General features: G+C 43.6%; 1 protein-coding gene and 1 long non-coding RNA gene across 3 annotated transcripts in view; both read right to left on the reverse strand.

The window, feature by feature from the left end:
* Positions 1-24,661, reverse strand: part of LOC138977936 (activated CDC42 kinase 1-like) — a 105,611-nt gene that overhangs the window by 28,012 nt on the left and 52,938 nt on the right. Inside the window, exons 3-10 of the mRNA XM_070350544.1 lie at positions 24,219-24,348; positions 23,466-23,645; positions 21,674-21,826; positions 17,452-17,637; positions 15,448-15,666; positions 14,055-14,201; positions 13,504-13,598; positions 11,395-11,489 (exon numbers count right to left, since the gene is read on the reverse strand). Of these exons, the coding sequence (XP_070206645.1) occupies positions 11,395-11,489; positions 13,504-13,598; positions 14,055-14,201; positions 15,448-15,666; positions 17,452-17,637; positions 21,674-21,826; positions 23,466-23,645; positions 24,219-24,348 (1,205 nt within the window). The remainder of the gene's footprint in view (positions 1-11,394; positions 11,490-13,503; positions 13,599-14,054; positions 14,202-15,447; positions 15,667-17,451; positions 17,638-21,673; positions 21,827-23,465; positions 23,646-24,218; positions 24,349-24,661) is intronic.
* LOC138977940 (uncharacterized) lies at positions 2,422-3,938 on the reverse strand. Of its 2 annotated transcripts, XR_011459526.1 has the most exons (4): positions 3,764-3,938; positions 3,358-3,432; positions 2,971-3,051; positions 2,422-2,531 (listed from the first exon to the last, which is right to left on the reverse strand). It is a non-coding gene; the product is annotated as an uncharacterized lncRNA (long non-coding RNA). The 2 variants fall into 2 exon arrangements; XR_011459525.1 differs by lacking the exon at positions 3,764-3,938 and having other exon boundaries at positions 3,358-3,617.

Below are 24,661 nucleotides of genomic sequence, written 5' to 3' on the forward strand. Positions count from 1 at the left end.
GGTAGGTCATATTCTGAGATAGGAAAATGGTTGCTTCTTGCATGAAACAGCATAAAATAAACAATAATACATTTTTTTTAAATAAGTGAGGTACATGTTTAGGTTGGGGAGGGGGGGGGGGTTGCATACCCCCCCCCCCCCCCTCCCGGTAGCCCTAGTCCGGCCCTGCATTAATTGTCACTGTATGGTGTGTGTGTGTGTCACTGTGACCAAAGATACATATGCTCTATTTGAGTTCATACAACTTCCAATTCCATTCAAACGTTAACAAAGTGTTGCTTTCTTTCTTTCTTTATTTGGTGTTTAACGTCGTTTTCAACCATTCAAGGTTATAACAAAGTGTTGCTGGTATGCGACTGAACATGTTCTATTAGGAAAGCAAAGCAAATTCCAGTGTACATAGTGGTCAACATAAAAACAATCAGATGCATCGATGCAAGACATTTATCAAGTGGCTGACAATTGATTTTGAAATGAAAACTGTTTGCAAAATATCTCGCTGTCAAAATTATATTTTGAACAAGTACATAAAGGAATTAGGTTTGAACCATAGCAAAATGAATATGTTTCAATTTTTCATGTTGCAGACTTAAATTTACATGGACTCATGAAAATACAGAACAGGCACTGAACAAGCCATACATGTGATACAATACTGAACCAAATAGGAAGAGAAGTACATTTTAACACAAAAAATTGACACCTAAGACAACAATCAAGAAGTTCAAATTCAATGTACATGCACTTGATCAGATAGGATAGTTTGTACTGCATGAAGAAAGATCATACACAACACACTACAGAGATCCTTCCTGATTGTTCTCAACATTGTATGTTTTCAGCTTTTTCCTCAAACTCCTTTCTTTCCATGTGCATTTCATTTTGTCCAACATTGTATGTTTTCAGCTTTTTCCTCAGTCTTTTCTTTCCATGTACATTTCATTTTGTCCATCATTGTCTTCAGTTTGTGGTGGAGTCTTATTTAAAAAAAAACAGAACATTTTGCAAAGTGTCTTCTTGAACAGCTTGTGAAAGATCAAATGAATACAAAGTGTCATAAAAACACACCGGAACAGCATCACTGTTCCTGCATGGTTCAATAAAGTCATCTGCTTTTGCCTGTGTGTTGATGCACAGGTTTCCCAGAAAATATGTTCCATGGACATCAAATCACCAAAGGGAAGTAATCGCTCTTTATGCATACGACATGTGTAATAGATTAAGCGAGAGTTGTACGCAACCTTTTCTCCTGGCACGAGAGGATGAAAGTCGCTTGTATATTTCAATGCTTGTTATTCTCTCAGGTGCCAGGAGAAAAGGTTTTGTACAACTCTCGCTTACTCTATTACACAGTCATGTCGTATGAATAAAGAGCAATTACTTCCCTTTGGTTATTTGATATCATCAACGCTTTGCCTCATTCTGTTTAAGATTTCTGCTTTGTGTTGCATGGACAGACACATCTGCAATACATTGGGCTTGGCAAAGGTCAGTTTGCCCTTGTTCAGCATGCTTGTCATGTCAGTTTGCCCTTGTTCAGCATGCTTGTCATGTCAGGGGTGGTTTCACTGTAGGATTCAGGTGCGCAAGTCATGGCTTCCAAACACTGCAATTTCTCATCTCTGTACGCACTCTTTTGGAGACACCAAACTCTCTGTTTTAGCTTTTTGGCAACACATCCTCCAACATACTTTGCATTGTCCTCTTCATCCTCTTTGATTTCTAATGCACTTACTGGTTCCCTAGTTTTTCTTCATAGGCCTTTAAGACACCAACAGTATAAACATGTTCAAGGCAATCCAGGCTGAAACTGCAGGGGATATTGTCAACTCAGTAATGCCTGAATGCTGGGTTGAACAAGAAGAGCAAACGCTCGATCGAGTCACTTTCGCAGTTCTGAATATTATATGAGGCATCAGATGGACAGGAAGAAATTGCTATTCACAACACAATGAGTCACGTTCACATAAAATTTGAGCCCGGTCACTTTTATAGTTTCCGAGAAAAGCCCAACGTTAAGTTGTGTGTTGCCGAACAGAAAAGGCTAGTTATCTCCCTTGTTTTTCTGATAACGTTCGTAAAAGGCTACAGATGTAAATACTTTGATGTAAAGAATAATCCTACAAAGTTTCAATCACATCCGATGAACTTTGTCAAAGATATAAAATGTCTAATTTTTCCTTTGACGCTGACCTGTGACCTTGAAAAAGGTCAAAGGTCAACGAAACCATCGTTAAAGTGTAGAGGTCATTGGAGGTCACGACTAAACAAAATATGAGCCCGATCGCTTTGATAGTTTCCGAGAAAAGTCCAACGTTAAGGTGGTGTCTACGGACGGCCGGCCGGACGGCCGGCCGGACGGCCGGCCGGACAGACTAACACTGACCGATTACATAGAGTCACTTTTTCTCAAGTGACTCAAAAAGCAGAGTAGTACCTGGCCCACGCCTTCTCCTTGGCAGCATTCCCAACCTTGCCTCAGGGAACTAGGCAGTCATGAAGAAGCAGAAGTTTCTCTTCCAGATCTGCACCTAAAACACAGAAAATAAAATATTATAAATAAAACAACACACAAATATAGCAGAAATCAACCCAAGAGTGAAACTGAAGATGTAGATGCATGCACACAATCAAAACCAACAACACACGACAACAACCAAAAACTACACTTTACATGAATGGATGTGAACTTATTAAATTTTTGTATTCCATTTGTCGTTATAGAACGTGTTGACAAACCACTTTCATGAATCCTTATTATGTCTTTCAACTATGACATGTGCTATCAATGATCCTAAAAAACACATGAAATATTGTAGTGGCAGGCATGTACCTAAAATATTTGTAAACAGTAGCCTCTCTGTGCAACGAAGCAGTATTTTTGCTTGAAAACTATGAATGAAAGTGATCTTTCAGGTACTGGGACTTTGCAAGCTGATTTTTTTTATATCGCCTTACTCAAAAACTTACTTTTCAATTACTGAATTGGTCGACAAGCCCTCTGAGCTCCGGTGAAAGGTAGTTGTCATTCTTGATAGATGCACAAGCGTTCTGCAATAAAGCATGCAATTTAGAAGTGACAATGAATTTAAAAACAACAGAAGACATCAAGCATATATCAAAACAGAATTATGCTGGAGGGGAAAGAAAACAAATATGTTGCACTGATCTTTTTGATGTGTTGATCTGACTTCAGTTCCTGCACCATTTTTAACTTCCATGCATGATGTACATGTATTCAAATCAATCAATGGTTCAGTTATAATATATCACTTATCGGTTATTTCTTGAATATCTGTTGTTCCAGTTCTAAATTTTCATAGTCTTTTACATAGATCTGTCAATATATTTACTTACTTTTGGCAATTCTTGGAGTTTCTTTTGTGGTGATGCTGTCATCTTTTCAGCGATTGAGATGTCGGTACTTTCCCCCTGAAAAAACAACAACCATGGAATAGAAAGGGTATCTATAAATCTACAGCCGAATTTCTAACATTCAGAAATTGTTCTGTTGCAAATTTGTCGGTTCGCTGAGCTAAAATAGTGGCCGATGTGAGCGAGAATTCTGCAGAAAAACGATCTGCTGATCAGCTTGCGTGCACAGCTTCGGATTTACCAGTGTGTCAGATGCTCTCGCGTTTCAAGTGTTAAAAACAAAAATAATGACGTGCCGTCCACAATCAATCTTAATTGTTGATTCACATGACTCATTTCAATCATCAGCAATGATCTTTTTGTATTGCTTTGTTTGCTTTTCACATACCTCAGCCACAAACTCCACCTCCCCTTCGAAATTCTCCTTCTTCTCCATGTGTTGAAAGACTGCACCGGAAGTAAAGTTACTGTCAAAACCTCTCGCAGCCGCAGACGGGAGTTCGAAACAGGGCCAGCGTTGGCGCGCGCGCAGAGTTGGCGATCCTGTCAAGGGATATCTATGCTGTAATTTAGCTAAAGCAATATTTTCTTTTGTAGTTTGTGCAGAATATAACATTCTGGGGGATTACGAAGGGATTTTGCTGAAATTTTATTATAGTCATATCCAGATTATTTCAAAAAATAATTTCCCAAGCGTTACCCTAAAGTTTGACAGTTGTAACAAAGAAGTGTTCCTAACTCCAAATATAAATATAATAAACAAGATCTGCTTCGTAATCCCCTGGAGCATACCCAGAAGGATAAAATAAAACAATAATTAGAAGTGTGACAATCACATCTGATGAAAATCCGTGTATCTCCTGTACTCCACTTTTGTCTGTATTTTGACTGTTTTTGTCGCGTAAAACAAAAACCAGCAACCAAAAATACAAAAAGTGACTATTCTTTGTCATCATTTGTTCATTTCTTTCATAAAATAACATTCAGACACAATAAAACATTCAAAATTTAAAAAAAGGTAGTGCACTGGCCCACCTCCCCTTAATCTTCACTGAGGGAAGCTTGCAGTGTATGTGATGTTATGTTGTGTTTCTTGTGATTCCTGGTAGGGTACGCTTGGAGTGCAGAGTGCAGCTAATGTTTTGCTACTGTTTCTGGTTCTGCACACACACATGCACACACGCCAACATGTGCACACACACACACACACACACACACACACACACAAACACACACACACACACACACACACATGCGCATGTTTGCACACACACACACACACACACACACACACACACACACACACACACACACACACACACACACACACACAGATTCACTGAAGGTCGCATTGACCAGTACATTTTTCTAGCAGTAATCTAAAAATCTGACAACAGCTCCTTGATAACACCAGCAAAATAAAAACACAGCTTGCATACGTGTACTAAATGCAGTCACAACCCCAACCAAGAAATGACGTACTAAATGCAGTCCCAACCCAAACCAAGAAATGACGTACTGAATGCAGTCAACAACCCCAAACAAGAAATGACGTACTGAATGCAGTCAACAACCCCAAACAAGAAATGACGTACTGAATGCAGTCAACAACCCCAAACAAGAAATGACGTACTGAATGCAGTCAACAACCCCAAACAAGAAATGATGTACTGAATGCAGTCAACAACCCCAAACAAGAAATGACGTACTGAATGCAGTCAACAACCCCAAACAAGAAATGACGTACTGAATGCAGTCAACAACCCCAAACAAGAAATGACGTACTGAATGCAGTTAACAACCCCAACCAAGAAATTACGTACTAAATGCAGTCCCAACCCAAACCAAGAAATGAGTATTGAATGCAGTCAACAACCCCAAACAAGAAATGCTATACAGTGGAGCCCCCCTTTAAGGCACCCCCACCCCCCCCCCCCCACCCCCCATTTAAGACTCCCTCCCGTTTAAGACCTGTTTACTCGGACTTGTTGTTCATAACCGCTGTAAATATACCCCCATTTTAAGATTCACTCCTTTTTAAGACCCGATTTTCTCAGATTTGTGGAGGTCTCAAAAGGGGGTTCCACTGTAGCGAACACACTCAATGACCCAAAACAAGCAAAGTGACACCTCACCTGAGGGGTTGCCACTGTAGCGAACACACTCAATGACCCAAAACAAGCAAAGTGACACCTCACCTGAGCTCAAACCTGTGAGAAGCAACAGGGCGACACAATTCCCTGGTAACGCTTCCCTCAGCCGATGACAAATCTGACTTCACATAACCAACACTGTGTGGACAATTACGGCACTAATATTGTCAAAAGCATCATTCTGAAGTTTGTGTTGAGATCTGAGCACAGACCGCAGAACGGGTTCTTTTTTTCATACACTGTCGCTAAATCACTGGTGCAAGGACATGTGGAGGAATGGTGTGTAAACAAGTGCACACTGGCTGTCACAAGCGTCACTGTCAACTCTCCTTTCTCTCAGCCTTTCCAGGCTGACAAGCAAGTCTCCATCTCAGTAAGCAAGCCTTCAAAGAGTAAGCAAGTCTCAGAGTAAGCAAGCCTTCAAAGAGTAAGCAAGTGTTCAAATAAGCAAGTCTCCACGGAAGTAAGTTTGCTGTATTCAGTCTGCACGGTCATTAACACACCCAAGGTGAAACACTTGAGTCTACGACAGCAGAAACTAAGAACGGGTTGAGTAGCAGCACTGCACCAAATCAATCAAATCAGTTGGACCCCCGCACTGGCGCCAGGAGCCGTGGCTAGAGCCTTGCCAGGCAACATCACCACAACATCATCAACATTCCCTCCCATGCGCAACACTCCACTCAACGCCACGGCCACACCACGCTACTACACCCGTGATGGGGTATCTAACTGTGGGTATCAAAGTGTGGGTGGCTGTAGCGTGCTACATCTCTCCCCGAGGGTATCTAACTGTGGGTTTCTGAGTGTGGGTGGCTGAAGCGTGATACAGGGTGGTAGCTGAGCGCCGTCGAATGTCTGCTATTGATCCTGCAGGATGTAGGCACGCCGCTGCACAACTCAGGTGACTGTCATACCCGGGGTAGGCCGGGTACGTACCCAGGGTACACGGTGCTGTACTCATTGCCCTGTGTTCAGTTTAAAGGCAAGTTGCTACAGGGTGGAGGTGACTGTCATAGCAAGAGTAGGTTGGCGCTGTACCTAGCTGCTCTCAGTTTGTCAGGGTTCACACAAAATAAAAACACTTTCTTGTTTTTTTGTGTGATATGATTTTTTTAATTTTGTAGAAATAATGATATGAACCCTTCCTAACTACCGTCTTAATCAAGTTGACATTTTTAACATTGTGTCACCCTTGAGCCTTCTCCAGTGGCTTCCTCAGTCTCCACAACTTGTCATCACAATAAGAGCGCTAGCCGCTTTCTTCTTTCATCACCTTCCGTCAAAGACGCTTGTCAAACTGGATGTCGTTACAGTTGCAGACACCAGAAACATCCCTCACTTTACACGTTGCATGCAAACATCTTTGAGCATCAAAGACGCTTTACAAACGGGTTGTCGTTAAAGTTGCAGACACCAGAAACATCCCTCACTTTACACGTTGCATGCAAACATCTTTGAGCATCAAAGACGCTTTACAAACGGGTTGTCGTTAAAGTTGCAGACACCAGAAACATCCCTCACTTTACACGTTGCATGCAAACATCTTTGAGCATCAAAGACGCTTTATAAACGGGTTGTCGTTAAAGTTGCAGACACCAGAAACATCCCTCACTTTACATGGTGCATGCAAACATCTTTGAGCGCCATCAGACCTAGCTGTCCCCCAACTCAGTGCAGCGCTGCCAGCACATCTCCCAGAGCCTTTTTCCCAGGGCCAAAAATCAATACCTCACTGTTTTGTGGTGTGGACATGAACTTAGCCGGGCCTTAATTCACACACTCTAGCTGCCTGTATGTGGGTGTGTGGGGGTGGGGTGGGGTGTATGTGTGGGGGTGGCAGGTGATGAGGGCAACAGGAAACAGGAGTAAAGGTGATCATCTGACACCAGAAACACAACGCGGTGACAGTGTGATCACTTGTGAAAGGTTGTAGACGGTAGCATACATTACATGTCACCGCTTTCTTTACATCTTTTACATCGCTTTTAGACAATGCTTTGTTACAATGTTGAAATGATTCACAAAGGAGTGAGAATTTAAGAGAGCGTGAAAGAGAGAGGGGGGGGGGGAGAGAGTGTGAGAGAGAGGGGGAGAGAAAGAGAGAGAGAGGGGGAGAGAAAGAGAGAGAGGGGGAGAGAAAGAGAGGGGGGGGGGGGAGAGAGAGAGAGAGAGAGAGAGAGAGAGAGAGAGAGAGAGAGAGAGAGAGAGAGAGAGAGAGAGAACTAGAACACTTTATTACAGAAGGACATGAGAGAAAGGGTGTGTGTGAGAGAGAGAGAGAGAGAGAGAGAGAGAGAGAGAGACAGAAGAGAGCGAGAGACAGCCGGAGAGACAGAGACAAAGAGAGATAGAGATAGAGAGACAAAGACAGAGAAAGAGAGAGAGAGAGAGAGAGAGATAGAGAGACAAAGAGAGAGACAGAGACAGAAAGAGAGAGAGAGACAGAGACAGAAAGAGAGAGAGACAGAGACAGAAGAGAGAGAGAGAGAGATGAGGGCAACAGGAAACAGGAGTAAAGGTGATCATCTGAGAGAGAGAGAGACAAAGACAGAGAAAGAGAGAGACTGAGAGAGAGAGAGACAGAGACAGAAGAGAGAGAGAGAGAGAGAGAGAGAGAGAGAGAGAGAGAGAGAGAGAGAGAGAGAGAGAGTGAGTGAGTGAGAGAGAGAGAGAACTTTGAACTTTGAACTTTATTACAGGAAAGATAGCATTAGGTCCGTAGGACCTTTCTTACAGCTAGTCCTGATCTAAGCAAACAAAATGGTTATAATCGAAATGGGAATACATAGGAACAAACTTTTTATGATGAAACGCAGACACACGCAATAATAGTAATATAAGAATAAGATCATTCTTTACAGACATGTGATATACAGATATCACAATACGGGCAATACAACCATACATTATCAGAACACACACCAAGTTGACGCAAGACACACACATGCACATATCAGGATAGAAGGCATACATACGTTTGAGCAACCAGGCACATCACATTAAAGTCAGGCATGAGACCAGCAAATGTTCAAAAAGTAGGAAACTAAGCCGGGGTCCAGGGGCCGCTCAGGCCCCTGGTGGGGTCCAGGGGCAACGCCCCGGTGGGGGGTTCAGGGGGGCTTTGCCCCCCTGACGGAAAATGAATTTTAGAATTATAAAGGCCATTTTGGGGCCTCTCCTGATAGCAAAAAAATAGATCATGCCTTTTTAAAAAGCTATAAAAACCACAAGAATAATATGTTTTAGCATTTTAAACAAAACATTTTGCTTCACATCCACAGGTGCCTGTAATCACATGATAATGACAATGTAGAAAAAACAAGAGGCGAAGCCTTCAAGGCTCACGTAAGAAATCGACAAACAGTAACACAAACTCAATCACTCCGTCACACATACACACACACACAGTAAGCATAGGTGACACTGTGCAAGAAAGCGAGACACTATAGATCTAGATCTGTCTGTCTGCATGTAGCCTGTAACTTACAGGGACACGACTGCCAACTAGTCTCGGCTCGCTCAAAATGACAATGACCGAGACTTTCAGTAATTCCTTCGCGTGACGTCTAACCCTCTTACGCCATAATGTGACGTCTTCAAATGTTAAAGTTTCTACCACAGACATACACACACACGCACACACGCACAGACAGACAAAGTTACGATCGCATAGGCTACACTTACGTGAGCCAAAAAGCAATCAAGATAACTCATCAAAGCTGCTACAATGTCTGAACAGAGTGCACCTCCTCTCCCCACCACCCCAAAAAAAAAAGGTTCTAATCTATAAATCGGTTGTTTTGCCTTGAGTTGAGGTGTTAATTTTCCTTATTCAGGCCTACCAGCAACTGCGGGTCATCGGCTCAGCGCAGACAGGATGGAGGGAAAGAGAGAGAGAGAGAGAGAGAGAGAGAGAGAGAGAGAGAGAGAGAGAGAGAGAGAGAGAGAGAGAGAGAGAGAGAGAGAGAGAGAGAGAGAGAGAGAGAGAGAGAGAGACGTGCTTCCAAGAGCCCTCTGTGCTTCTTGCTTTCAATGTGACGAACCAACACCTTTTTTCCACCAAGTCCGTATTTCACCACGCAGTGGCCGTTGTCGCACCACGTGCACACGGCCTGACCGGGAATGGATATTTTGGCGATACTGTCGCCAATGAGCTGGCGCCTTTCTTTCTTGTTGATAGTGACAGTCACTTCTTCTGACAGCCAGTTGGCTTTCCACTTGTTTTTCACACTTTGGTCGTCGATCGTAAGAGCTTCCACAGCCGACAAAACAATATGGAATCCAGACGCCATGATGCTACATTGTTCACCTTCGGTGTTTGGAGATCGGGAGCTAATCAAAACAACCCACAAACCGCCATCGGTGAATAATTAAGCCTCGGCAATAATCGTCGGAGATCAATAGCCAATCAAACGCGACCCATGATACTGCTATGGGTTCACGCGAGTGCTGGGGTGCGAATGCACTGACTTCAGTCGCAGACAGCTTCAGCTGAACGGTTCATACCACCACCTATGGGTTCACGCGAGTGCTGGGGTGCGAATGCACTGACTTCAGACGCAGACAGCTTCAGCTGAACGGTTCATACCAACCCCCCCTCCCCCCCCCTTTTTTCTCAACGAATTTGCATCGATCTCAAGAATGGTCTGTGAGCTAAGGAAAATATCGGAATTCCGATAAAAATCGGACCAGTCCCATGTCTGTAAAGTGATGTTTGAATGTATTTTTGCAGATGTGTTTTGAATGTTTTAAGGTTACTGATCGATTTTAAGCATGTAGGTAGGGAGTTCCAGACATAGGCTCCCGAGTATGAAAGACTAGTTTTAAATATGTCAATGCGTGGCTTCGGGCAGGCCAGATTATGCTTGAAGGTGGAATACCGAGAAGGAGTTGATTGAAACAAGTGAGTTAGATATTCGGGTGCTTGGTCACGTAGGAGCTTGTGCATGAAAACTGATTTAGAGAGAGAGATTATGCCTCTGTCATCAGAGTAACCAGAAGAGGTTCAAAATCCAGAATCAGAAAGAAAACGGGAATGACCAGGGAACAAGAAAATAATTTTTTTCACTGTGGTGTCTGCCCTTAAAAAAATTATGCATGTTCAGAGTTTTGGCGGAAGCGAAGGACAACCCTGTGAGGAGAAAAATATGACATCAAAGCGGCACGGAGCTGCCAAATATGCTGCGAACATAATGAAAGAAAGCTAGAAGCAAGAAAGCAAAGGATAAATAGAGGAAAAGTTAGAGCGTCTTACTTCCAAGGTTAGAAAGAGGAAAAGTTAGAGCGTCTTACTTCCAAGGTTAGAAAGAGGAAAAGTTAGAGCGTCTTACTTCCAAGGTTAGAAAGAGGAAAAGTTAGAGCGTCTTACTTCCAAGGATAAATAGAGGAAAAGTTAGTGTCTTATTTCCAAGGTTAGAGAGAGGAAAAGTAAGAGCGTCTTATTTCCAAGGATAAAAAGAGGAAACGGTTTGAGCGTCTTACTTCCAAGGATAAATAGAGGAAAAGTTAGAGTGTCTTACTTCCAAGAATAAATACAGGAAAAGTTAGAGCGTCTTATTTCCAAGGATAAATAGAGGAAACGGTTTGAGCGTCTTACTTCCAAGGATAAATAGAGGAAAAGTTAAAGCGTCTTATTTCCAAGGATAAATAGAGGAAAAGTTAGAGCATCTTACTTCCAGTGATATATAGAGGAAACGGTTTGAGTGTCTTATTTCCAAGGTTAGAAAAAGAAAAAGTTAGAGCGTCTTACTTCCAAGGATAAATAGAGGAAAAGTTAGAGCGTCTTACTTCCAAGGATAAATAGAGGAAAAGTTAGAGCGTCTTACTTCCAAGGATGAATAGAGGAAAAGTTAGAGCGTCTTACTTCCAAGTCGTCTCTGCACGTCCACAATGTTGCGAGGGAAAGTTCCAAACTCGGCCGTGCGTCGACTCTGTCCCTTCCACCAGTAAAGGTCGGGTCTGGAGAAAGACACAAACAGTACATGTATGATCAAAACATCATCAAGCCTGAAGCTTACTCATGTGCACATTCAGCCATTTCTGAACTCGGCGCTCCCTTACCAACCCTTGCCCCTTCCAAGCAACAATCACAAATTGTCTAACATTTCCCCAAGCATAAAGCTTGATTTGCGGTATGACATCACACACCAAGAACACCTTAATGGTAAGAAAATTAATGTTCAATTATTCCAAGCATAGTATTCTCAGTATATCACGCCTGGTCTTCTTCTTGTCGATCACCATTTTGTACACTTGGAGTCCAGGTCCGGATATGAAGCTGGTGGTTTTGCAGAGCCTCCACGGGACCGTGCAGCTTGTCTTGGAGGGCCGTCGGCCTGGTCCAAATCTCTGTCCTCAGGGGCTGGAGAGTCCTGCAATCCTGTAGGATGTGGGCTGCGTCTTGTTCTGCCTCTCCACAGGGACACACCAGTATTGGCGTTAACTGGTATTTACCGGTATTTTAACCGGTTGAAACAAGAAATTACCGGAACAAAATTGGCTGCCGATTTGACCTACCGGTTGTTTTTAGAACTACGAGGTGTTTTTTTTGCTGGTAGAACAATAAAACCAGTACTCTGAGCATCACTCCACCACTTGAGCAGCCATACACTGTCTTGGGGTAGAGAAAAGTGAAGTGACAGGAAATAGGAGACTTGCATACAGCAGTCCCTCTCATGAACGGACACCCTTGGGCCATAGCAAAACTGTCCGTACATTGCAGGTGTCCGGTCACGGGAGGGGTGACCACACCCCCCCCTCCCCCATACACTCACACAGAGACACACAAACAACAGGATTGAGTCTATGCTAATCACTTCTTGTGGCTACTAAACAATAACAATAAACTCCTAATACTTCTTTAAACGTTCTGTAAAAAGGATTTGTATGAAAAGTGTTGAAAAGAAGAAATAAAAATAAATCCTCAAGGCAGTGAACACACTCACCATGCACTGACATACGAAAGCAGCCACACAAACACAGCACAGAGGAGCGTGTGCAGATGCTTTGCAAGAATAAGCTTGAAAACCAGTTTGAGTAAATAGCAGCAGATAGAGCTGCATGTCATAATCAAGTAATTTATTTGTTTCTTGTCTGGCTTTATTGACTGCATGCCGATCATGTGGCATGGCAGTGACTTTTCACTCTTCAGTCGGAAATACACTGTACATAACACAGCTCCCACTCTCCCTCACTAATGCCTACCCCAAGCCGTGACAACTGATGCTTGGAAATTGTGTGGAAGAGTACACCTCTCTATTTCTCTCCAATGCTCTTCCTGCTGACATGCGGTGACACCGGACACCCCACAGAGTTTAGCCAGCTAACCCTCCATCCCTCCCCCCTTTCTCTCTCTCACTCCCTCCAGCCATGTACTGTTGGGGGCTGTGGCCAGAGAGGCCAGCTGCACTGTTCACTCAGAGCAAAACCAGTTGACTGTGTCGTAACTTTTGACAAAGCAAGACAACTGAAGGGTTCATAGATTAGGCAACCGACTCACTGGTCAAGGCTGAGGGGAAACAAGAGTATCTTGTCAATGAAAGAGGTTACACACAGACACACGATGGGTACACGTGCACTCAAGTTATCACTGACTGTCATGACACCATTGCGGCTGTGATCTTTGTACCAAGAGCCGGACTGCTCTGTTATCGATTTTGTTGTGGTGAAAATTTGACGATGGTCTGTCCGTACATTGGAGGTATGACCTGCTGTTGGGACCGAAAATGAGTGTCCGCGTCCACGTTTTGCAGGTGTCCGTTTAAGGGGGGGCAAGTATAGAAGGAAAACACTCCGTGCCAAGCAAATGTGTCCGTACATGTCAGGTGTCCGCTCACGCCGGGGGCCGTACATTGCAGGGACTGCTGTACACTGTTTTGTGGTAGAGAAAAGCGTAGTGAAGATGACGTGTGAGACTTGCATACACTGTCTGAGGGGAGAGAAAAGTGTAGTGAAGATGACGTGTGAGACTTACTTTCCATCGATGATAGCAATGTGGTCGCCCTCCTCTATACTCAGCTTGCCGGCCTCTTCCAACTTTTGGGTGGCCCTCACAATCACAGGGTGGACCTGTCATCATTCACACATATATTGTTTTATTTTTCAGTACACACACAACTGATCAAAACCTTCAACACATAGTAAACAATTCTTCAGACAATAGTAAAAGTGGGTCTATGCAGAAGTTTGTGTGCGCAACAACCGGTAGATATCACAGACAGACGGATGGACGGACGGATGGACGGACGGATGGACGGACGGATGGACGGACGGATGGACGGACGGATGGACGGACGGACGGACAGACAGACAGACAGACAGGCAGGCAGACAGACAGACACAGACCGACAGACAGACAGACAAGAGACTCACCTCACAGAGATAGTCTTTAAGGACAATAAAGGTAGGTCTGTCGTGAGGTTTGTGAGCCCAGCACTGCATCTTCAGCTGGTAGATATCACAGACAAACAGACAGACAGACAGACAGGCACAGACAGACAGACAGACAGACAGACCGACACTCACCTCACAGAGAAAGTCTTTCAGCACAATAAAGGTGGGTCTGTCGTGAGGCTTGTGGGACCAGCACTCCCCCATCACCTGGTAGATATCGGCAGGGCAGAACTCGGGTCTGGGCAGTCTCTCCCCGTCTGCATCAATCTTGTGTAGAATCTGGACACCACAAATACACAACATTAAACTATAAACATGGACTCACAGTACCTGTCAATTAACAACAGTAAATTATAAACATGCACTCAGTACCTGTCAATTAACAACATTAAAGTATAAACATGGACTCACAGTACCTGTCAACATTAAAGTATAAACATGGACTCACAGTACCTGTCAATTAACAACATTAAAGTATAAACATGGACTCACAGTACCTGTCAACAAAATATAAGGTAAAGAAAGTTAAACCTAAACCTGACAAATCTTCTTTTAGAAAGCAGGATCATTAGAGAGTGTCTGCAGGGTCATCAGAGAGTGTCTGCAGGATCATTAGAGAGTGTCTGCAGGGTCATTAGAGAGTGTCTGCAGGATCATTAGAGAGTGTCTGCAGGGTCATTAGAGAGTGTCTGCAGGGTCATTAGAGAGTGTCTGCAGGGTCATTAGAGAGTGTCTGCAGGATCATTAGAGAGTGTCTGCAGGATCATTAGAGAGTGTCTGCAGGGTCATTAGAGAGTGTCTGCAGGGTCATTAGAGAGTGTCTGCAGGGTCATTAGAGAGTGTCTGCAGGGTCATTAGAGAGTGTCTGCAGGGTCATTAGAGAGTGTCTGCAGGGTCATTAGAGAGTGTCTGCAGGGTCATCAGAGAGTGTCTGCAGGGTCATCAGAGAGTGTCTGCAGGGTCATTAGAGAGTGTCTGCAGGGTCATTAGAGAGTGTCTGCAGGGTCATTAGAGAGTGTCTGCAGGGTCATTAGAGAGTGTCTGCAGGGTCATTAGAGAGTGTCTGCAGGGTCATTAGAGAGTGTCTGCAGGGTCATTAGAGAATGTCTGCAGGGTCATTAGAGAGTGTCTGCAGGGTCATTAGAGAGTGTCTGCAGGGTCATTAGAGAGTGTCTGCAGGGTCATTAGAGAGTGTCTGCAGGATCATTAGAGAGTGTCTGCAGGGTCATTAGAGAGTGTCTGCAGGGTCATTAGAGAGTGTCTGCAGGGTCACTAGAGAGTGTCTGCAGGGTCACTTTTCAGCGAGGAAAGAGTTTTATGACCAATATTCTGACCGCTACATGGAGTGAGAATCAGAAATGAGTACCAGGACCCACAAGAAAGCGCAAACCGTTGCATGCTTGTTATCATTTGTTTGAGCATAACAATTTAAGCTTGGCAAACAGCTTAGCAATTCATCTTATAATGTAGCATGCTGCGCTGAAAGTGTAACAGTTTGCAGCTGTGCAAGATGGAGAGACCCTACCTCAGATCCGTTGTAACCCATCCAAGGCTCCTGGCCGTACGTGAACATCTCCCACAGCGTGACGCCGAACATCCACACGTCGCTGGCGTGCGAGAACTGGCGAGACTTGAGGCTCTCCGGGGCACACCAGGCGAAGGGGACCTTGCGCTGTTCGCTCATGACGTAGTGGTCTTCCTGACTGGGCAGCGCTCGCATCAAGCCAAAGTCACCGATCTTGATCTGAAACAACACACAGCAAAATGTCAGCTGGAGTTGGATTGTATCTGCCTTCTTCTTCGGCTTCTTCTGCGTTCATGGGCTGAAACTCCCATGTTCACTCGCGTTTTTTGCACGAGTATGTTTTTACATGTATGACCGTTTTTACCCCACCATTTAAACAGTGGATTGCAGATGTTCAGTCAGATTTTGACTGAATGGTTTCACGAGGGTGGAGGGTGAGGTTTGTCTCCCTAGGCATGTGTGTCTGTCTGTCTGTCTGTCCAAAGCAGCTCTCAAAAACTACCACCACAGATTTTGTTTTTAAATGAAAATTGACGTATGCATTTTTGAGGGTATTTGCGTCGTTTTCCTCCGATTTTTGATAGCGCTATTCAGTATGTATAAGTTACAGCTCCGTCCATCCATGGTATCGCCTGATATGTTGTCGAGACTGGGTCAATGAATATGATGACGTCACTCGAGGCTCTGCTGAGAGTGACGTCATTATATTCTTTCACCCCGTTGAGACAAAATATCACGCGATACCATTGATGGACGGAGCTGTAACGTATATAAGGCATGACCAAAGTAAAGAGAATTTGTCATGGGATGTGGAAACAAATCATTGGAAATTCACCATGGGCAATCAACCCAAGCCTAGAAGCTGTAGAACTATATTTTGTTTCAGTCTTGGCAAGGCCAGTTTTGTCCAGTTCCGGAAAAGACATCATGAATTCATTCACCCTGCCGAGACGGAAAAAACAATTCCATGGATGAAAACGTATAAGCTCATTATCCCGTGACGCATCAAAGCTAAATTTTGTTTTGAAATGTCTTCACAACGTACAGATAACTTATAACGACATAATCGCCTTCACAAGACAGAAAAAACGTGTTTTTCGTCTGCTACAAATCTAGTCTTGTTGGTTGATGGAGAGAATAAAGCTTCAATCGTACCTTCATCAACAGGAATAAATGCTCAATCCGCTGTCAGTTCGCAACTGAACCTTGTTTTTTTTCTTTAACTTTTTGGTTCACATTGAAACGGCAATCCAAAAGAGTGTTTCATCTGTTTCAAGACACAGGCTTAGCTCCTTCTTTTGAGTTGCTTTTCAGTCTAAAATGACACCGGAAGCGAACAAATTGTCGCGTATACTGTCGTCACAAAAAGACGTCATGACAAAGTTACACGCAAAGCGAAAGAGACTTTGACGTCATTTACTTTTGTTCGGAATTTTCCGTCTGTTCCTAGCTTGTCAGTGAAGACCTGACGTGAGTAAGCTTACCCTTTGCAGCTGTGAAATAATCAGTCTTGTGTCTCGGTCGTGTAGGTACAGAGTTTGCTTCTGCAATCACTGTGTTCGTGTTGATGACGGCTTCATAAGATTTCCATTTTCTTGTTTCTGCAGCTGCGCAAGTTATTTTGCCTAGGTCATGGCCGAACTTTAGGCCTACGGAGAAATATCGCTGGATATTTTCTCCCTAGATTAACAGAGACAAAGAAGGGAAGTCATGCTGTATTGAATGATATTACATTTGCCCGTTTGCAAAAGTTGAGGCCGCACTGAGACTTTTTTACACACACACACACACACACACACACACCACAGACACACAACACACACACACAACACACAACACACACACAACACACAACACACACACAACACACACACAACACACAACACACACACAACACACACACAACACACAACACACACACAACACACACACAACACACAACACACACACAACACACACACAACACACAACACACACACAACACACACACAACACACAACACACCTTATCAACAGCAGCCAGCAGTACATTCCGACAGGCCAGGTCCCGGTGGATGAATCGCTTGGACTCGAGGAAGTGCATGCCGGTGGCGATCTGGATGGCGTAGTCCACCAGGGTGGTGATCAGCAGCTTCCTCTCGCTCGTCCGTAGTGTGTCTAGCAGCGCTCCCAGCGGGGCCAACTCCGTCACCTGGGGTACAACAAAGGATAAGGATAAGATTCCATGTAGTCCTGTGAGGTTACCCTCATGGAAATTCAGACTGCTTTCTCCCTGGGGAAAGCGAGCTGCCATACAGTGCGGCACTAACCTTTATTTCTTTCTTCTTTTTTCTGCATGTGTGTATTAATGATTCCAAGCCCCGAGACTTTCGCTGTGAACTTCGGTTCGTGATCATGAGAACGCATGTACAAGGGGGTGTTCGGACACCGAAGAGAGTCTGCACAAAGTTGACTCTGGGAAATAAATCGCTCGCCGAACATGGGGATTGAACCCACACCGATAGCGACAAATGGTTTTGAAGCCAGCCCAGCTACCCATTGAGCTATTTCCTTGCCACAAAACATCATTGACTGGAATCCTCAAATGTTGATTCTTATTATCAGTTTTAACTCTTTGGACTCACAAAATATCTGGACTGAAATAGAGTAGATCTAAAAAGCTTCTACATCTAGCCTCACACAACGTTATTGTCCACATGTTCCCAACCATACCAAAACAAGATTCACTGACATGTCTTGGTGATTTCTGTGACAGAGAAATAAATTAATCTTTTCTTGTCTTGGTCCAGGCTACAGCATGTTCTTTATCCCTTTGCCTCCCATGGCATGGGAAATAACCCTGCTCATTTCAAACTTGTAGTGAAGTAACCCAAGCAAGTTTTCCGCAACTCTAAACGCTTAAAACTTGTAGGAGGATGAAAGTCGCTTGTTCATTTCAATGCTTGTTATTCTCTGAGGTGCCAGGAGAAAGGTTTCGTATAACTCTCGCTTACTCCATCACACATGTCGTGTGCATTTAGAGAGCTTACTTCCCTTTCGTTATTTGTAGGAAGTATGTAGAAATAAAATACAAAAGTAAAAGTAGGTAGCATTGCGTAAAGTTGGTGTTTCTGGGCTCCTGCATATGGATTCTCTAGCTCGCGATATTGGGTTGTTTGTACACCAGTGCTTCATCTTCAAGGCTTCTTCATCATGAGATACTGATTGAAGTGAAAGTGAAAGTTCAGTTACATCCCGGCCCTGCTCTTCCCCATCACACTCACATCACAATCTGACATCTCCATGTTCACACAAAATACAGGTGGGGGCTCTGCATACATATATATAATTATATAGGTGACACACTCCGAGTTCTGAATATCAAGCATATTTTCCCTAGGGTCGATTTTCAGGTATTACCGAGCCTCTGGCGAGGTAATACCTGTAAATCGACCCGAGGGAAAATATGCACGATATTCAGGATGAGGTGTTTAAGCTTTTTATCCCATTACTCCGACGTTTTCATTACAAAAACGAACTTTTTGACACAAACTCTGCGAGTGCCTGTTTACTGCTCATCATACCTTCTGCCACCGAAAATCGTGTCATGATATTCATGTGCGAAACGAGTCCCCTTTTGTCTTTTTGTTTCCAGGATTGTGCCGTTGAATGCATTTGATACTGTGCAGTTACCGGCCGGTTTCAGTCGGTTACCCGAGCTGGCATTCGTCAAAACTGCGAAAGACCACATTCTGATCTTCTTCTTGTTGCCGCTACATGTGGAGACCAGTCCAATTGAGAAATGTAGTGGCCATCTGCAGGGACGCCGCCGTGCCGTACAGCTTATCCTGGATGGGAGTCGGCTCCGGCCACATCTTCCTTCTCAACAACTGGAAGTTCCCGCAGTCCACATTCTGATAATCTTCGCTTCACAGCTAGCGACGGGAGAGAATGATACCCGAAGGGAAGTAACTCATTTTTGACCAGGATTCGAAAGACCGCGTGTGTGATTTTACAAGCGATGAAGATGATTGCTGAGTTTGTGCTTATTCGAGCCTTTGTGCTTCAGTGTTCAAATTTGCATTACCTACTTCTTCAATCGTCACTTACTGATTTAGGTGAGCCTAACTTTGATGTCTGTCGTTGTCTTAGGCCATTAGGTATCTGTCTGGGGGAAAATGGCGCACCACTGTTGAGTTGTTTTTAAGCGGCAACGCATGTAGCCTAGTGGTCTCTGGATGTCCAAGATCCGACCTTCTTCGCCACCTTTTATTCTAACAGTATCACCAACTTTGAAAATGGCAATTTCCATGCTGGTCACTTTGAGCCGAAGATATTACATGTATAGCAAACAACAGATCCTGCAGCAGACGACAGATCTGTTGCAGACGACTGATGAGACAGCCTTGTTCTATTGAACCATATTTAGCAATCAATGCTCTAAAAGCGATAACAAATGAACAAAACTATAAGCATACTGTTTTAGTGCAAGTTTTATTCTGTCGCTCAAGATTTTGAATCAGGATGCTCTTGGGATTGATCTCAACGGTTGCCCATGAAGCGTACCTCGTTACGACAACTTTACTAGAGTTGTGCGCCTTGAATCACTGTGTGTCTCTGTCGCTCTCTCTCGTGCTCTCTGTCTCTCTCTCAGTCTCACCGCGTCGGACAACTCATAATCTTCCCTCAGCTCTATTCACCCAAACATATTATGTACATTCTTTGTTGTTTTCTTTATTTCTTCAATGATAATGTTTGTAGATCGTTAGCCAAACGTCAGTTCAACTTTTATACCGCAGAATATCTCAATCGTTTTGCTGAAAAAAAGTAGTCCCCGAGTTAACGATAAATATGTAGATGACCTCTAAATTATTCAAATGTACTCTGAGATAAAAGACAATGACCAATGACAGGTGAGATCGTGACTCGGTTGTGATGGGTAATCCATATGGTTGTGATGGATTATCCAGAATAATCCCCTCTACAGCTAACAGAGACAAAGAGGCAGGTCATGGGATAAATAACAAGTCGCGTAAGGCGAAAATACAACATTTAGTCAAGTAGCTGTCGAACTCACAGAATGAAACTGAACGCAACGCAGCAAGACCGTATACTCGTAGCATCGTCACTCCACCGCCCGTGGCAAAGGCAGTGCCAGTGGAATTGACAAGAAGAGCGGGGTATTCGTTGCGCTGAGAAGGATAGCACGCTTTTCTGTAGCTCTCTTCGTTTTAACTTTCTGAGCGTGTTTTTAATCCAAACATATCATATCTATATGTTTTTGGAATCAGGAACCGACAAGGAATAAGATGAAAGTGTTTTTAAATTGATTTCGAAAAAAAAATTTTGATAATAATTTTTATATATTTAATTTTCAGAGCTTGTTGTTAATCCAAATATAACATATTTATATGTTTTTGGAATCAGCAAATGATGGAGAATAAGATGAACGTAAATTTGGATCGTTTTATAAAAAAAATTTTTTTTTTTACAATTTTCAGATTTTTAATGACCAAAGTCATTAAATAATTTTTAAGCCACCAAGCTGAAATGCAATACCGAAGTCCGGGCTTCGTCGAAGATTACTTGACCAAAACTTCAACCAATTTGGTTGAAAAATGAGGGCGTGACAGTGCCGCCTCAACTTTCACGAAAAGCCGGATATGACGTCATCAAAGACATTTATCAAAAAAATGAAAAAAACGTCTGAGGATATCATACCCAGGAACTCTCATGTCAAATTTCATAAAGATCGGCCCAGTAGTTTAGTCTGAATCGCTCTACACACACACACGCACAGACAGACACACACACACACATACACCACACCCTCGTCTCGATTCCCCCCTCTTCGTTAAAACATTTAGTCAAAACTTGACTAAATGTAAAAATGCCATATTTTCTCCACAAATTTGCATGAATCTCAAGAACTGGTCGTCAGGCTTTGAAATTGACAGAAAATCCTAAATGTGATGTTAACACCCCATTAGTGCTGACAGCACAAGATATAGAAGACTTTATTCTCTCATATTAGAAATGTTGGTAACACAGTGGTACCTACAATGTAAGCCCCCTCTGACGAGTGGACACCTCCCATGAAAGGACACTTTCTAGAGTCCCTTTTTTATTATTTTTACCAAAATATGCCTGTCATGACAGGCCACCTGCTATGTAGGGACACTGAACGGGTCCCAAGGGTGTCCTTTCATGGCAGGTACCACTGTAACAAGAAAATATCCAACTCTGACCATCATGAGCGGGGTTGAGAGCACGACGCCGTAGAGACGGATCAGGTTGCCATGACGCAGGGTGAACATGGCGTTCACCTCCTTCACGAAGTCCTCAAACGCCCCAGGCTGAGACAGAACGTCGTTCTTCAGGATCTTCACCGCTACCTCCTTCTGAAATTGTATACATAAAAACAACATATAAAAAAAGTATAAAGAACATACTGAGTACATGTATCCATTTTCCAAAAAGAGCACTATGTAACAGCAGAAATAGAATGCATTAACATATCGTATAACATGACAGTTACCACTTGCACATGTCAAGTTACAGATTCAGTTAATACTGTGAGGGAATAGCCTTACAGCCCACGTAATAATATTCAGTGCGCGTGCGCGTGTTTGAGTGACTTCATTGGTACGCATGCACTTGACGCCATCTTTTATGTGATGTAATTTACGACGCACGATGCTAGCTTTTAGAACAGCTTAGCACTGACGCTTCAAGCAGACGTGACTTTGTCGCAGACGACCAGCTGCTAATCTGTTAGTATCGATGTGCGGGAGTTGTTTGATAAAATGACACGTTTCCTTAGGATAATAGTCCCTTACGGACATGGTAGTTTAACGACGATTAGCGGAAAATAGAGTAGTATAAATCGAGGAAGAACCGGATTATTTGCCGGAAGTTAGTGATTCAGGGTCAGAGTTCACTGTAGCGCATGATTATGCGAAATAGTCCAAAGATTTGAGGTCTATATAATGTTTTGGATTTCGAGGGTGCGGCACTCTTTGTTAATCGGGAGTCAGTAATTGTAACCAGACTTTTTGTTAATCGGAAGTCATTTAATTATAACCAAATTCCTTGTTAACCGGGAAAAGTAAACCTTAGCCGACTTCTTCGTTAATCGGAAGCCGGCCTTCATTTCTAACCGTAAGGATTTATTGCTTAGATCTGTTGTTAATCATTCTTTGTGAACTAGGAACCTTGCAGTATACACTAAATAGCTCCTTGTCAATCGGGAGTTCTGTTATAACGTTTGTATAAATTCCTTGCCAATCGGGAATCTGATAGTATCTCATGCACTAAATAGCTCCTTGTCAATCGGGAGTTCTGTTATAACGTTTGTATAAATTCCTTGCCAATCGGGAATCTGATAGTGATAGTATCTCATGCACTGAATAGCTCCTTGTCAAGCGGGAGTTCTGTTATAAAGACTTTAAGTCTGAATAAGTTCCTTGTCAATCGGGAACCTGATAATCACCCCCCTTGTTTAAACGACAGTCCGCGACAGTACTGAGACACGACAGAAATAATTATGAAGTGACGAGGGAAGAAAGAAAACGAGTCTGCGTGAGAGAGTGACGAGGTTTTGATTCCATGCACTTGTAGAATAAAAATGATGTTTTAAACTGTACAACCACGGTGTGGGCTACATTCGTTCGCAAGAGAGAGGCCGTTGGCCGTATGAGAGCTGAATACTAGATACTACTGCATCGGGGATAAGAGAGGGAAACGGGAAACATTCTTACACTCAAAACAAAACACAACGCGAGGTCAGACAAACAACATCACGAGTAAATAAGAAACATCCTGCACAATCCCCTGGCAGCCCCCGGTCTCAATCAAATCTGCCACAATACTATTGGTCCATTTTCCAAACAAGTTAGTACAGCAGAGCCCCCCCTAATAAGACCGGATTTTCTCAGATTGTTCCAGGTGTTACAAGGGTTGTTCCAGGTGTTACAAGGGTTGTTCCAGGTGTTACAAGGGTTGTTCCAGGTGTTACAAGGGTTGTTCAACTGTACCCACCTTGTTTCCAGAGGACGTGATCCACTCTCCACGGTTGACGACACCGAAAGAGCCGTTGCCGATCTTGTTGTAGATGTAGAGGTTCTTCTTGTCGATGAGGCAGGTGAGCGTCATGTCGGTGTGCTGGCCCGGTCGGGGCGACGGCGGTTTCTTGTCCCCCGCCTTGCTGCTCGGCAGGATCTGGGGATACAGCACTCACTTATTGACCTATTATCTGGGGACACACCACTCACTTATTGACCTCGTGCACGTGGGGTATGGAAACTCGGCCTGAAAAGTTTTGGGAGCCGAAAAACTATGGGATGATCATTTACCCTTCCCTTGGCTCACACCTTTATTTTCTTCCAGTATACAAGAATTCCCAGAGCTCTGACTTGAGGCATAGCCACAAGTGACAGGAAACACAGCTACTAATGGCTCGAACTCCTTTGCCTTTCATGGTTATTAAAACTGGCATGTAGATTCAAACCTTATCTTTCACAAGCATTATGTTTTTGTGTGTGTTTTTATCTATGTTTTATTTCTCAAAAACACACTCACACACGCACACACACACCCTTTCACGCATGCCCCAACCCACCCGATTGCACTTCCTCACAACCTCCACCATCCTCCCTTAGAAGCCCACCCCCCCCCCCCCACCCCCCTTCACACACCCTCTCACACATGCCCCAACCCACCCGATCGCACTTCCTCACAACCTCCACCATCCTCCCTTAGAAGCCGCCCCCCCCCCCCCCTACACACACCCACCTTCTCCAGCAGCCCCTTTTTCTTGAGAGTCCTGCGTCGCTTGACGGCGTCCATCAGTCGACGAATGGCCGGCCGACCCATACCCAGCCGCTCCAGGTCTTCTGACTTGACAAACTCAAAGTGCATCGGCCTGAAAACAATCAACAGGTATGCACATCATTGTCGTAGCTCTGCTGCTACAATTCATGACATTTCTTTGATGAACCCATTGGTATTAAAGTTTCCTTTCATGCCTTTTAGCTGCATAAAATAAGACAAATTAGATCGGTTTGCAAATTAACATTTTTACAAACAAAGCTATCTCAAGTTTACTTTGACAATCAATCATGAATGTATTTCTTGTCACTGATGCATCCAGTTGTGTTAATATTATATACCGCATCCAGCTGTGTTAATATTATATACCGCATCCGGCTGTGTTAATATTATATGCCGCATCCGGC

The sequence above is a fragment of the Littorina saxatilis genome, linkage group LG10 (assembly GCF_037325665.1).
Source record: "Littorina saxatilis isolate snail1 linkage group LG10, US_GU_Lsax_2.0, whole genome shotgun sequence".
NCBI lineage: Eukaryota > Metazoa > Mollusca > Gastropoda > Littorinimorpha > Littorinidae > Littorina > Littorina saxatilis.